The sequence below is a fragment of the Astatotilapia calliptera genome, chromosome 18, assembly GCF_964374335.1.
Source record: "Astatotilapia calliptera chromosome 18, fAstCal68.1, whole genome shotgun sequence".
Classification (NCBI taxonomy): domain Eukaryota; kingdom Metazoa; phylum Chordata; class Actinopteri; order Cichliformes; family Cichlidae; genus Astatotilapia; species Astatotilapia calliptera.
The window spans coordinates 13302079-13318583 of record NC_137439.1 but is presented as its reverse complement, the minus strand read 5'-3'; the positions used below and the strand labels follow the sequence as shown (position 1 = coordinate 13318583).

Sequence of the window (16505 nt, the reverse complement as noted above, 5' to 3'; positions counted from 1 at the left end):
TGCTGGGTGCCTGGCCCCTTCATTAAGAATGACATACAAACACCCTTACACCCGGACTGTACTTTCCACATCCAGAAGTCTGCTCGGGTCCGCATGAGGTCAATTTTATCATGGTGAGCACAAGGACCCGTGCCGATGTCCATGTGCTTGCATGTTATTTGTGACCATGTGGACAGAAAACTTACATAACAATGCACAAATTACACATCTCCAGCTTCCTGTCTGTGTCTGCAACCATATATATACACATGGCCCTAAGTGAGCGTGCTGCCTAGGAGGAACACGTAGGTAGGAATGTCTATAACGATACCGGCAGAATTAAGCAATTCTCGATACCCAATTCAATACGTCCATTTCAGAATAACAAAAGAAACGTAATACTTTGGATGCTTTTGAAACTAACTCAACTTGAATTATTTCTTGAAGTATTTTAAAATCAAATGGTACCATATGTATTGGTTCTGGTGACATCCCTACATTTAGGAGGCAGCACATATGACTCACAACTCCAGTGACTAGCTGTGAATTAACTGGACTCTATTACTCTCGCACAAACCAGTGCAATCCGACGTCACAGACTTTGTACTAATGTCCAACACAACTTGTGCACCACCAGGTAGAAGTTGCAGCCCAACAATTATTTTTAAAGCTGATAATTAAGCAGATTATTATTTGTCATTGTTTAATAATTTTATACATAAAACTTTTTTTTTTAAAGCCAACTGGTCTGGAACTCAACCTTATGTCAATATCACCCAGTTTTCCAGACATGGATTCATGCAGCGTTCCTTTTACCCCTTTTACCTCAGAATCTGGATATTGGAGCTGGGAGTGACGTCATTCCCAAGTTGACTGCATTCCAGTAGTAGCAGATGGAAAAGCAGCCTTTGTTGTGCTCCCTAGCAAGGTAAAGCCATTCATCCATCATTAGCAATACAGCACAATGCCTGGTTTTATTGTGCTTAAAAACATCGCTGCAGCACATCCGCGTGCTTGTGTATAGCTTATATAGTGAGTGTTGGATCGCTGCCTGCTAGTGAGTTGCAAATACACAGCAGCGGTAATACAAATTACAAGTTTTACAGTTTTACTTGTGTTTAAGAAGTCAGGGTTGGTGGGGCTTTTCTGACTTTCAGAGTGCGCAATCCAACTTAAGGGTTGGACAATGTGAAAGAAATCTCACATCAGAACACAAGCAGACTAATTCTCCCTTAACCAGCTCATCGACTAATCGCTCTAAAAGCTCTACGGCACATTATTGCACTCAGATTCATTGGGTGATGTTTGAAGGTGGTCTGCTTCACGATGTAATCAGTCTGTAATAAAAGTCAATCAGGCAAAAAGGAAATCCATAGAAGTTGATCACATTTGAGAGAAAAACTAAATCTACCCACAAGCTCCAACAGTGTGACCCAATTCTATATAATAATGAAGCCATACAGCAAACGAGACCACACAATTAATTTCATGAGTAAGTGCAGACACAGTTATGATGTTACCGTCCTCATAATTAATCCACACAGTTAGCAGATTGTGAATGCCTCGTGTAAATCCCGCCTAGGTCACAAGTTGCACTTTAATTTGAATCAACATGCACTAATCTATAGCTCACTGAAGCTTTAATGCAGAACACAAATTGTGTGCATATGTGAACCAAAGGAGTCAATGCTGCACAGTCTGAGCGCCACAATCTGTCCACTTTGTGCTCAGTGGCACTACGTACAAAACCGCAATCCTTTCACTACAGCTGCAAGCATCAACAGGCACAGAAGGCTTCTGATGTAGAGAAGGAAGTGGATGGGGGGGTTCGGGCTGTTAGGCTGATGGTGTATATTATCACTGAGCCTCAATAAGCATGCAGGAGCGCAAGCACTCAGTGATTGCAACACTTCCCTTTTCTAAGTTTCACTGTTGTGTTGTTTTCTCAAACAGGGCTACAACTAACTGAACATTCACAAACTGGCACGTGATGTGATCCTCTTTAAGACGGGTTTTAAAACCTCAAAGTGAAAATGAAAAATTGTAAATTGTAAATTAATTGTAAAAATAAGGTTTCATTTATCTAACATCGTGCTCAAAACTATTCTAAGAATTACTTCAACTAAATGTTGCATTTATAAAAAAAAAACCAAAACAAAACATCCAACTATCTGCTATGGAGAGCTCCTGAGCACCAATTACAGCTCAGAAATTTATCATTTTTGAATTGTGCAAGATCAGATATTACAACAGCCAGAAAGTGACATTACTACGACTCTGAAGAGATGCAACTTTCTTCAGAAATTGGTCAAGAGTCAAAGTCATCCTCCGCAGTGTAGAATCTCTTACAAGAGTCCAGAAAGCGGGCGTGGGTTGAGAGTTTAATCATCAAATATGTCAGCAACTGGGAACCACAGCACATTAACAATACAGTGCAAAAAACAAGGAAAACGTTAAAACCAAAGAAATCAGGCCTCAGTCTTTAAATAGAGTGAAACTGAGTAAAACAGAGAGCCCGACCACACCACAAAGTTCCCCTTGGGATTGTGTGATTTGTATACTGTGGCTGTGGACCAAAGATCATTTAGTACCCACTCAGCAGCACTCACACATTATTCTCTCGGCTGGTACCCCCTTTTTATGTAAAAATATAAATCACAACCCTATTATTTGTCCTTCATTTTAAATTTGGGGCGCCTGTTACTTTGCAAAACTGCTGACACAGTGCAGTAGCAGCCAAAACAGCTAATGTCACTACTGGCTTTAACCACCGGGATTCATAAGAGCCTTTTAAAAAAAACAAACCCCACAGAGTTCATACAAACAGCACGAGCACCGAGGTAATTATTACCTCTGAAGTGTGACAGCACGCTAACAAGCATATTTTCTTTAAACAAGGCCACAGTGTCAAGGGTAAAGATCAGAAACTACAAGGTTTCACCGTCAGCATGAGTGGATAAAACGAATGAGTGCAGGTGTGTCAGATTACCGTTTTCAAGCAGTGCATAAATTTCAAACCTGAACGTGCCAACAAGGATTAGAGAGCCATTGTTTCGGATGACAAATGCAAAAATCACACTATTGTATACATGTCAACTGCACTTGTGACTTTGGTACTTGAGGGCACAGTGGCAGCTTGTGTGTAGTGTTTTTGAAGAGGTGGCGGGGGGAAGGGACAGTTTCATTGCCCTACAATTGCTCTTTTTGTCGGGTGGCGTAAATCAAGGGCGCCAGGTTGCTGGATCGCTGCCTGATTTTTTGACCAAAGTGGTGCTTGACAACAGGGTGCCGGTGGCTTCATGGCGAGCCCCGGCTGTTTAACGCTCTTAAGGTGATATGTTATCATGGCACAACAATAACACGACTCGACCACCTGAGCCCTTGAAGCGCGACGTAAGGGGACATAAGATCGAAGCAGCTCATGCTTTTATATATTTTATATTTAATAATATATTTTTAAATTTAACCCAATCTATTAGACTGCTGTGATAAGACCCTGAATATTTATATATTGATTTATTTGTACTCCAAGTGTTGGAACAGACTGATGTATGGCCTTATTTTTTCGCACTCTTTTTTTGTTCCCTTTGCTTTGGTTGATGTTGTCTTTACTAAAACCAAAGTAGCGTCCAAATAACAGCAAAAAAAACCAACCCATTTTTATTTGGTACAAACTGCGCAGTTGGCTCAGTGTTTGACATTTCCTCCATGATGTTTTCATGTCACAGACGGGGGAGTCACAGAACAGTCATGTGACAGCACACACAGTATATTTTAAAGGTGACAGTACATAATTTGGGGAAGTACTAACAGAATTTAACAACAGAGCAGGATTACACATATTAGAGGTTCTGAAAGTCGGTTGTTTTTTTAAATTAGAATAAACTAGTCTGTTTTCCCCCCTGACGTTAAAACACAACCCCAAACTAAGCACCTGTTTCTGTTGCCCTCGTTTGGAGAAAAAACTGTATTTATGTTTTTTTTCCTACATTATTTGCTTTCTGAATCGTAAACTTCTGGCACTTGAAGTCATATTTCCAGTTTCTTGGATGTATGTATTGGCAATTACTCTTCTTGGTGACTTGCACTGTTACATCAGTAAAGAAGGTGACACTTATAAATGACTTAAGCTGATGTTTATCACATCAGTTCTGCAGTCGCCAAATGTTCAAAGTGTGAATGTAAAAAAAAAAAAAACTCTTTCTAATCGATCTGTGGTACTTTTTACAGGGTCCAGCTAAAAGCATAAAATACACAATATTTACCAAAAATGGTGACGGCTTCAACATTTTCAATTGATGTTTAGTGAATGAAATCAATTCACGGTGAATATGAAGTTTCCATTATTAAGTGAGTTTTTCCATCAAGCTGAGCTGGGCAGCGAAAAACAAGTAGCTCAAAAGATTTTCTGACTTCAACACTGGTCAGTGCAGCTTATGAAATCGAGCAGTGTGGGGCCCAGGTTCCACTCTTCCCGTCTGTGGTTCACCCTTAAGTCTGAGAGGAGCGAGAGGGGGGCTGCACAGCAATTACACAACTCGCTTCAGATTTATATCTTAAAATTCTCGCTCAGCCTGACTTGATGGCATCGCTCCAAACGCTCCTCATTTAAATCTGATGAAAGGCAAGAGACTCTGCGCTTTTTCTTTTTATCCGATTGCCTCTTACGTCAAACCAATGCCATATAGTGAAGCAGTAGGAGTGTCAAAGCTACCTGGGGCTGTGCACACACTGTATAAATGTCATAATGTACATACACGGGAGGGGCTTCTGTTTATCTGTTCATCTGAAAACGTGTTTGTGTGCTTGTGTAACAGAACTGTACCAAAAAGCAGAGCATTTTCTCTTAGATATTACAGTAACTAAACAGGATTAAAAGTGATGAGTACAACATCGTTTTTACTTTGCAACCGCGCACAAAATTGACCATCAAATGAACCTACAGGCAAACATTTTTGTAAACAAACAACTTGAGGAAAACTGGTTAGCTTACCAGTTTACATCAGACTTTTGAAGATCATATAAAAAGGGCATTTACACCACATTTAAAGTCTGATTTTAACATTAAAGTCATTTTAAAAATGCACACTTCGGGAGTAATTTCACTGTATAAAACTCAAAAAGTATTGACAGATGTACCAAACACGAGCCAATATTCTTCCACCAAAGGCTGTGACAAGCATTATTTCAACAAGTTATTCTGGCTGGACAATAAGGAAACAACCCAAGAGTTATTTGCAGATTAAAAAAAAGGTTTTAAATTTTTTCTTCTGACCTATAAATCAAAGATAACTTGGAATGAATCATCTGCTCTGATAAAACTGAACTTCCTGGTATATGGGGCAATGACTGATCTCTGCCATATCACTGCTCTGCTGTGCAGACATCTTTAAAAATGTCCCACACCTTTTCTTAGTAATATTACCCTTATAATAAAGATTCCCACAGTGGAAAACTGTCAGTTTGCAGAGTCACTGCAAATGCCGTTCATTCATTCTTATCAACAGGGTGTAGAAGGGATTGTGAGGGGCTTTAAAGAGGGCTTATTGTCACATTCCTGCACAGAGCAGAGCAACAAGCCAAGCTTAAGCATCTACAATAACAACCAATTAATTCTACTAAATTCTCAGACTACTTACTTAATTTGTTTACAGTTAGTGCAGACTCACACAGCCGATAACTGCTAACCTTTGTCCCTTCAATGCAGGGGCTGTCTACAGCACTGCTGCTGCAGCCTGCGTGCTTTTTATCAACTCACCATCACTAACAAAACAAGAGAAAAAAAAAACAGTATGGCAATATTGCAGCAGGGTATCCGACTAATCAGCGGGATGTTTGCTTCATTTAAGAGTAAAACCGTAATAATAATAATAGTGATTTACTGTGTTTTTGGATGTTCATATAATAACTACAGCAGCTACTACGTGGGTGTAAATATCTGTAGATAAAGAAAACCTGATAAGTCACTTATGAAATCGATCAACCATTATCTTGGCACTATTAAAATATGTGTAAAGATTTTTTGATTGCTTTCGTTAACCCAATCACTGCAACTGAGGAGAATTTTCGCAGCACTTGGCTGTCATTTTTTAATCAAGCGTAATTTCAATCTGTGCGTTTTCCGCTCTTTTTCGCAAAAAAACTTCTGCTTTCTCTCAGGGTAGAAAACAGGCATCTGCACAGCACAAACAGCTACTTACTCTAAGTTTCACACAGTTTTTAAAAAGAGCTTAACATGAAATGTGAAAATTGGTGTTACTTACTCTCTGCACTCGCTTGGTGACAGCTCATCATAAAGCAGACTGCGGTCAAAACAAACCCCAAAAGCAAAGTCCGGAGCCACATATCTGACACCATGCAGCGCTTACTCCCGGTCGAAAATCAGAAAAATATAAAAAGAAAAACCTCCCGACGAGCAGGACAGCTCGGACTTGAGAGAGAGAGAGAGAGAAGTACCTTCAGGAAACTGGTTTTGTTTTGCGGCGTGGGCCAACAGGTAAACAAAAATAAATAAAAGACATCCCGGAAGATGGGCGGAGGAACGACTCCAACGTGTTCAGTCAAACACAAGCTAGCAGTGCTGCTGCTGCTAAAGTTAGCCACCTCACTGTGGGGCGGGGGGCGCAACCATCAACAAACGCCAACACAGGGCGTGGGTGCTCTTTTATGACTTTAAGTGCTTTTTGGTTGTTATTCTGGCCCAGCTGAGTGTGTCAGTGTCGGTGAAAAAAAAAGTGCAAAAACGGGCTCGCTAGCCGAGAAGAAGCTGGTTAGCGCTGGTGCTACAGTTGAGCTAGCTAGCCTGGCTCCTGCTCCACTCCAGCTCAGGCCACAAGCGAAGTTTGCGCCGCTTTTCAGCAGCCCACTCAGTTAATTTTAACTTCACCAAATGCGACGCGTGGCAACTCGGCTGCAATGCATTTCATCCTCAAAAAATAGAAATGATGCATGCACAAAAATCTTAATAAAAGCGAGCTTTAGTGTGATTAAGAGGGATTTTTTTAAAAAATAGGGGAGTCGTTTGCTGCTGACTCGATGGTTGTGGCATGCGTGGCGTAACGTTAGCGTGAAAAAAAGAGGGAGCGAGATAGAGACAGAAAAAAGAAGAAAAAATCCCGTCAAGTCCCACAGCGAGCAAAAAACAGCCCAGTTTTCATGTTTGTGTTGTGAATTTTGTCGGCTTGGCTGGAAAACTTCCTCCACAGTCCGTGTAGATATTTCAGCAACACCTCCGCTCTCTGAAAGGCTGACAGCGCAGACTTCGTCGCAGCTCAGAAGCAGAAGCACCACTCTCCTTTTTTTGTTTTTGTTTGGGAATTTAAAAAAAGAAAAGAAATTCACATACACGCTCCAATTTGTGCTCAGTGCACTGCACGGCGGCCCGCTACGGTCAAAAGTGTGTATCTAAACGAGAGGAAAGTAGGTTTATCGGAGTTTATAGTTGTTTTTTTCCTTTTCTTCTTCTTCCACACACAGAGGTAGGTCTCCCTGGTCCTGTAGGATCCCCTTCTTCCCAGCCCCTCCGCCAGTAAACAAACCCTGCCAGTGAGCCAGATGGGCTTGAGGGGAAATACGGACTGGAGCTTATTGGATTACACAACAAACTGATCCTACTGTCAGCCGGTAACGCGTTAGAAAGTAACACAGTTACTCCTGCGATTAATTTGCAACAAGGAGAAGTTTACCTCGAAAACTGCTTTAGATTTACTGCCGTGTCACTCGATTTGAAACGTACTTAGAACTTTAAATGTACGACTACAGACGAAATAATCGGTCAAATGATCGATATAAAATTCATCAAAAACTCCCAATTAATCTTTAAATTATTATTTTTTGCATGTTTGTGGTTGTTGTGAATTTGAAAACAATAATCATTTACACTTTATGAAATTTAAAGACCTAAATATTAATGATTAGCTAAAAAATAATCATTCAAGTTGCTCCCTAAATAAATTACTTTACCATTTAGTGATATTTAAGTTATTCCTTAAATATCACTATTACTAACTCCTAATACTATTACTACTAATAATAATAACAGTAATAATACATATCTAAACAAGCATCTCTTAAAATATTTTTCTTTTCAGGTTCAATTTAACTTTATTTGAGTAGACAGGGTACTTTGTAATTCTAAAAAGAAATTATTATTATTATTATTATCACTAGAGCCTTGTGAAAATTAATTAAAGGAAAAACAACAGTTTTGCCAGTAAGCATAATCACTTTGCACTTTTATGTGCATCTCACAATTAAAAATATTTAAATAAGCAATATTTACTAGTTAACTATATTTATACATATTATATATATATATATATATATATATATATATATATATATATATATATATATATATATATATATTCTGACTCGAAGGAATACACATTTTATGGGTTTATTACACACACATAAAAAAAGAAAGACAATAAACCAAAGAGCATTTTGTTTTCCATAACAGACATCACACAGGAAACACCCAAATAAGGAACAGAGAGCTCCAAAAAAGGCCAGATAACCTCCGGAAGTAAACATTATTCAGTTCACGAGGTTACTGATCACATACAGTGAAACATAAAGTACTGTAATCTCCTGATTTGAAACCAGACTATATTAGGTGCACGCTGTGTGTACAGACCCACATTCTTTGTAAATTAATGAACCGAACAAGCAATATTGTTGTGTAGTAGCAGACAAAGTGTTCCTTTAAAATGACACTGATGTGATTATGGGTTAGTGGTGAAATAAGATGGATATTTACTAAAGTTGTAAACACCGTGCTGCCAGTAAAAACCCAAAGAAGTCAGTCAAACATGAGGCGAATTATCAGGTAGATAAATGAGTAGTAATGTGATTATCATAAAACAAAGCAATGCCCATGACTTTTATCAAATGCATCATTTAGAATTTTTGTTTATTGTTTTTTAATTACCGTTTTTATCCGGTTATTAAAAACATTGAAGTGAACTCAAATTGTGCATTTTCCATCAACTTCAATCCTCTGTTAAACAGAGGATATCTGGACTTCCTTTCCCCCTCATGAAGTTTAACTTGTTTAACTTGTTTTGCGCAATTTTACTGTTATAGTTATTAATTCAAACTGTAAACCACAGTTTACAAAAAGATCAGCTGACATGGGCGTATTCAGAATGAGCTGCAGAACCTTTTAAAATTATAATAAGCATTCCAACATCTTAAGGTGGGTGCATTTTCACAGCTGAGCCTGTGATTTGGGATGGTGGACTTTGTCTGTAATCACAGATCCCCGGTTTGAGCCCGGAAGGACACACAACACTCAAACCCAGATACAGTGGGGCAAAAAAGTATTTAGTCAGCCACCGATTGTGCAAGTTCCCCCACCTAAAATGATGACAGAGGTCAGTAATTTGCACCAGAGGTACACTTCAACTGTGAGAGACAGAATGTGGGGAAAAAATCCATGAATCCACATGGTAGGATTTGTAAAGAATTTATTCGTAAATCAGGGTGGAAAATAAGTATTTGGTCAATAACAAAAATACAACTCAATACTTCTTAACATAACCTTTGTTGGCAATAACAGAGGTCAAACGTTTACTATAGGTCTTTACCAGGTTTGCACACACAGTAGCTGGTATTTTGGCCCATTCCTCCATGCAGATCTTCTCGAGAGCAGTGATGTTTTGGGGCTGTCGCCGAGCAACACAGACTTTCAACTCCCGCCACAGATTTTCTATGGGGTTGAGGTCTGGAGACTGGCTAGGCCACTCCAGGACTTTCAAATGCTTCTTACGGAGCCACTCCTTTGTTGCCCGGGCGGTGTGTTTTGGATCATTGTCATGTTGGAAGACCCAGCCTCGTTTCATCTTCAAAGTTCTCACTGATGGAAGGAGGTTTTGGCTCAAAATCTCACGATACATGGCCCCATTCATTCTGTCCTTAACACGGATCAGTCGTCCTGTCCCCTTGGCAGAAAAACAGCCCCATAGCATGATGTTTCCACCCCCATGCTTCACAGTAGGTATGGTGTTCTTGGGATGCAACTCAGTATTCTTCTTCCTCCAAACACGACGAGTTGAGTTTATACCAAAAAGTTCTACTTTGGTTTCATCTGACCACATGACATTCTCCCAATCCTCTGCTGTATCATCCATGTGCTCTCTGGCAAACTTCAGACGGGCCTGGACATGCACTGGCTTCAGCAGCGGAACACGTCTGGCACTGCGGGATTTGATTCCCTGCCGTTGTAGTGTGTTACTGATGGTGACCTTTGTTACTTTGGTCCCAGCTCTCTGCAGGTCATTCACCAGGTCCCCCCGTGTGGTTCTGGGATCTTTGCTCACCGTTCTCATGATCATTTTGACCCCACGGGATGAGATCTTGCGTGGAGCCCCAGATCGAGGGAGATTATCAGTGGTCTTGTATGTCTTCCATTTTCTGATGATTGCTCCCACAGTTGATTTTTTCACACCAAGCTGCTTGCCTATTGTAGATTCACTCTTCCCAGTCTGGTGCAGGTCTACAATACTTTTCCTGGTGTCCTTCGAAAGCTCTTTGGTCTTGGCCATGGCGGCGTTTGGAGTCTGACTGTTTGAGGCTGTGGACAGGTGTCTTTTATACAGATGATGAGTTCAAACAGGTGCCATTCATACAGGTAACGAGTGGGGGACAGAAAAGCTTCTTACAGAAGACGTTACAGGTCTGTGAGAGCCAGAGATTTTCCTTGTTTGAGGTGACCAAATACTTATTTTCCACCCTGATTTACGAATAAATTCTTTACAAATCCTACCATGTGGATTCATGGATTTTTTCCCCACATTCTGTCTCTCACAGTTGAAGTGTACCTCTGGTGCAAATTACTGACCTCTGTCATCATTTTAAGTGGGGGAACTTGCACAATCGGTGGCTGACTAAATACTTTTTTGCCCCACTGTAAATGGGAGGGTTGTGTGAGGAAGAGCATCCGGCATTAAAATAAATAAATAAATAAAATTTGCGCCTAATCATGAAGATCTATCGTCTGTGGCAGGTCACTGGGAAATAAGGAAGCAGCAGAAAGTACCTGTCATGTAATCACAGTGTGTTACGATTAATATGAATTGACGGGCACACAGTGGCTCCTCAATTAAAATATTTTCAGATAAAAAGTCGAGATTTCCACGTTCACATAATCTATACACGGGAGAGAAACTAATTTGGAGGATTTGTGCATTAATTAATTTAGTTGTTTCCTTCCCTCCAGTTTAATCCAGGATCACATGCTGTTAAGGAAAGAGCCAATCACAAAAAACCTTCCTTAATTTTCTTCCTGCCGGTAACTGTCTGGCTCTTCTCTAAATAGACTAAGATTCTCTGTTATTTAGGAAACCGAGGGAGAAACAGTGAGGAAGGAAAATCTGTTTGCAATCCAGCCATTGTTTGAAAACAGAACTTGATTCTCCCTTTGATCCTGCGATGTTCTCACACTCGCAAAAACACCAGGATTACGTATTTCACACCGTCTTCACAACTGAACTCTCACGGGCTGAAAATATCCGAGGCTGTTCTTCCTGAAAACTTTTTTTATTCTTTTCCTTTTTTTTTTAAAAAAAAACCCCACAATGCCATCTTAATCGTCACCGCCAATTCACTACCTGTTTACATCCTCCATCAAAGCTTGTTTGTTGCAAGATAATCATATCCTGTTGTTTGTCTAGCTAAAATAAACCTTACTGGAATAATCAGAGCTGCTCCTCCAGGATTTCTGTTTGTCCCATGTCTCTGACAGACGCTCGGTTTACTCTGAAATACCCTCTGGTTGGCGTTTATCTGTAAATCACTGCAGGCCGTAGGAATGGCCACCAACACCATCTCCTGTTGATGCATCAATTCAGTGGGAAAGTGACCACTTATGGGAAAAACAGGAGGTATTTGCCACAGCGTGTAATGAAAGGTAAACTCAGAGTGTCTCATGTGCACAACAACATGCCTGAAATGGCGAAAGGAAAGCCGAAGCTGCGGGGTCAAGAGGTGATGGTCGCCGTCGCCTTCCCACAAGCACAAGCGAGAGAAAGCTTACCAGTAATTTGTCTGCAGGACTTTTATGCAATGCAGGGATGTGCAGGATTGCAAATGAAATAGAAGAGAATTGCAGCAGTGTGAATTTTATATCCTGAGCCTAATCCCATGTGGAGTGTGCAGCTCGTAGGAGTGAGATGTCCTGATGAGATTAGAAAGTATAGTAAGTGGTTGGATAAATCCGTGTCCCACTTCCCATTCATGAGCTACCCTCTGGTTTATTTTTGGCTCTCACAACGTCTCATAACGTAGGAAGAAAAGGTTAGATTTTCACTTTTCCTCATATATTGTGCTTCTAGTGGGGCAGAAGAAGACACATCCTAAACGTTTGTCAAATCAAGCAACATTAAAAAATACTTTTATCAATCTTTTAAAATTCTTTAAGGGTCTTACAGTAAAGCGTAGTGGTTAGGTTATTAATGTTAGCATGAGTGGTTGTCTCGACGTGTTAGCCCAGCAACAGACTGAGAGCTGGGATAGTCTTCAGCCCTTCCGTGACCCTGGATTGGTTAAGCACCAGAAAAGAGATGGATGGATGAATAACAAAACAATAAAAGGAGATAATAATCGCAAATTAAAAGCAAAAAAACAAATATATTATAAATGTTCTTATAGCTTACTTATGTTACTTATTGTTGAAAAGTTATTCATCTCCATCATTGCTGAAGGTCTCTTGAATTTCAGTGTGATAAACTGCAAAGATTAAAATAATGATCTTTAAGACCAATACTGATATTTGATGAGCTGAAAATCCGATGTAGCAGACAATACTTTTTTCCTTTCAGACACATGAACCATGTATAGATTTTCTAAACAGTTATTGTATGTTATTGTATGAATCTTTATTCAGATATTACCTACTAAGATTGTCACAACTAGTCGTAGATTTACTTTTTACATTTTCATTTGTCAGCCGATACCAATAAATCAATAAATCTTCACCCACTGATGTATTAGTCAGGCTCTATGTAGGGCATTTTGTCTCTAGTTTAACCATTTTGATCAAAGCAGATTATGTACCCTACTCTGCTACTTTGACCAGATTAGGGTCATTATGTCTCAGAACTATTGATGTGTAATTAAGGCCAAGAAACAATGACGCAAGCACATGATTTGAATGCTGCTGCTGGGGACCAAAATGTTTGTTTTTGTGCCCCAAGCATTCTGACAGGCTCCTTAATCATGACCTCTGTGGTCATGTCAGTGTACTGAGAGTGGGTCAGTGTACCTGAAACTCTTTCAGGTAGACAGTGGGTCAAGGTGGGAAACAGTCTTTTAACAGGGCAGAGTTTAAACCCAAATAGACTTTAAGAACTGATATCTGATTGAGGATTGATGCTAACACTTAAAGGAGAAGAATACTAATATGTTGCAGCAACATCTGCAATCAAAGGTTTGCAATAATTGGCACAAAGTCTTTCACATCACTGTGGATGATTTTAGACCTCTCTTATTTGTAGAATTGTTTTATTTAAGCCACATTGGAAAGTTTTCAATCATAAACTGTTTAAGGTCGTGTCAAAGAATCTCAATCTGATTTAAGTCCAAAATTTGACCGGACACTTCCAAAAACTTCATTTTTATGTCATTTCTGAGCCATTAGGGGGGACTTGATGGTGTATTTTGGATCACTGTCCACCTGAAACTGTGTAAGCTTGAGCTTCAGGGCACCAACTAATGCCTCCTTCAGGATTTTTGGTAAAGAGCAGAATTCACAGTTCCTCAATTATAACAAGCTGTCTCGGTTCTGGAGCAGCAAAGCCGCCCGGGACCATCACGCTACCACCACCCTGTTTCAGTGTGTATGGTTTTTCGTGCTTTTCTCCTTGAAACTCTCCTATAGATGACATTTTTGCCCAGTCTCGTTCTTATTGTTGAATCATGAACTCTGACCTTAACTGAGACAAGTGAGGCCTGCAGTTCTTTAGATCTTGTTCTGGCTTCTTTTCCGACCTCCTGCACGAGTCGTCCATGCGCTCTTGGAGTAATTTTGGTGTGCTGGCCACTCCTCGAAGGTTCTCTACAGTTCCAAGTTTTCTCCATGTGCGCTTATGGACTCTCATTGTCCCAAAATCTTAGAAATGGTTTTGCAACCCTTTCCAGACAGATTTTTAGACAAAGCCAAAAATATAAAGTGTGATTCAGTTCTTTTCCAAGTTATAAGAAAATCCTCTGATCTGACATCTTAAAGAAAAAAAAATGCATGATGCTGAACCTTTCCAACAAGCCTGCACAAACATTTTCATGGGTTTTTCCTGTGGTTACCTTTCCTTTCTTAGGGTTATGTTATGTTACCAAGCAAGTGTCAGCAAGCTTAAAATAATACTGCTCACAAATTAATGGAAGCAAATCGCTGCATTAAAAATGGAAAAACTCAAATGTGAAAATCTAATTAAAGCTCCACTGAGTCCATCAAGATACTGCAATTATTTCACGAAGACACGAGTTTTACTCCAATTTTTTTTTAACAATAATATTTATATAAAAGTAATTTTGCTGAGACTTTTGAACAACTCCCCGACTGCGGTGTGGTAATCCCAACTGTGGCAGGAGCTTTTCTTTTTGTGGCATCTTTTAAGGAAACTTCAGCATCCGATATTTACATGCTGGCTGTCGAAAAGCATGGCTTTCACAGGCTTTCATTGTCTGCAAATCAGACCCGGAAGACAAAACAATAAGCAAACACGTATTACTGGAAAGGACGGTGAGTTTGGCACACGCTTCAAAAAAGGCTGCTGATTGAACACAATAAGAATCTGAACACTTAATGTTCTCTCTAAGTAATTATCTAAAATAAAAACCACTATGAGAAAAATGAAGCATTTATACACCCAACAAGCACAGATTGGTGCTTGTTGGGTTACTTACTACTGGCTCTGTTATGGGATTAAAAAAAGGGACTGATTATCTTCACCAGCTAGTTTTTCTGACTGCTGTTTGGTGGGGGTTGATCAGATATTTATTTATTATTTGCTAGCTTATTTTTTATTTGCCAGCCACCTGCTGGAGCTTCCTCATTATGCCGGGGTTGCAACATGGGACTAAATCGTACAGTAAACAGTAAACACTTACTACCCTCAGGACTGGACTTCTTTCTGCCTAATTAACCGTTATTGGAACCGACTACAGACAGCCCAAGTAATTAAAATGTAATTATGTCAGCCCGATGCTGTGTGTGCTTGAACATTTTGTTTTGCTTCCTGTGATGTTTGTAAAGTTGTGACTCCTGCTGTGTCTGTATTTTGTTAATCTGTGTGTCTGATCAGTCATTAAAAGAGAAAAACTGTCCACATCAAATAACTGACATTTAAATTATATTTGTTTATATTTTTTTTCCATATATTTTTATTGAAATTTTTTATAGTACAATACAAACAAATATTGAACACCCTCACATTCACACACCCATCCATACATCAAACCTGCCTACATCACATTCAAATGTAGAAATGAGCACAGTTCTCACAGTAATACAAAAATACAATGGGTTAGGAGAGACAAGATTTTCCCTTCCTTCCCTTCTTCTTTTCCTTCTTTTTCATAAATGTCCTTCACCTCCACTCCCTAAAATATCCATATATGGATTCCACATATTCACAAAGTCCCATTGTTTGCCCTTGGCAATATATGTTAGTCTTTTCAGGCCTAGAGAGACTGCAATTTCCTTCTTCCAGAGTCCCATGGAGGGAGCATCCATACTCTTCCAACATAGCGCAATGGCTCTTCTGGCTTGAAGTAGTCCATAGTCCAGTAATTTCATTTTTTCCCCCGATTGCTTAAATTCCCTTGGATATATTCCAAGTACACAGAGTTTTCCTTTTAAAGGGATTTTTACCTTAAACACTTCAGAAAGATATTTGATAACATCTTTCCAAAATTCCTGGATTTTAGGACACTCCCATAGACAATGAAGAAGAGTTCCTTTTTCAACTAAACATTTAGTACAGATGTCCGGAATATCATTGGACATATGATGAAGCTTGACAGGTGTTATATAGGTTCTCGTGAGCCATTTATATTGCAGTAGTTTAAAGCGTGTGTTTATTGTTTGTTTTTGTGCTTTTAAGCAAGCCTGGTTCCAGTCATTTTCATCTATGTCCTCTTGGATCTCCCTTCTCCAAGCATCCAGTTTATCTGCTGCTGAGTCTTTGGAGGAAAGCATCAGTAAATTATAATATATAGAGAGAAAACCTTTCCCTTTTGTATTCTTAATGCATGCCTCCTCTATTTTTGTCAATGGTGGAAGTTCAGCAATCCTTTGCAGTTTTGATGACAAATAGTTTTTCAATTGTAAATATTTAAAAAAGTGCTTTCTTTTTAATTATCGGGTCATACATCTCTGCAAAAACATGAAGCAGTCTACTTAACTTCTGTTTTCAAATTAAAAGTTGGTATTAAATACTTTTTACATAACTGATCAAATGTGAGCAGCATGCCGTCTGCATATAGGTCTTTAATTTTTTGAATGCCTTTATTTTTTTCCATATTTT

General features: G+C 39.4%; 1 protein-coding gene across 2 annotated transcripts in view; it reads right to left on the bottom strand.

The window, feature by feature from the left end:
- The window catches only part of insra (insulin receptor a), a 52671-nt gene extending 45177 nt beyond the window's left edge, over positions 1-7494 (bottom strand). The window contains exon 1 of one of the 2 annotated variants that reach the window (XM_080293390.1): positions 7325-7494. Coding sequence is in view for 1 of the 2 variants with exons in the window: in XM_026150677.2 (XP_026006462.1) it covers positions 6243-6336 (94 nt within the window). In the remaining variant the exon portion in view is untranslated. Of the gene's footprint in view, positions 1-6242; positions 7207-7324 lie in introns of those variants that run through there. The other variant, XM_026150677.2, reaches the window with a different exon arrangement.
- Positions 7495-16505: the final 9011 nt, after the last annotated feature.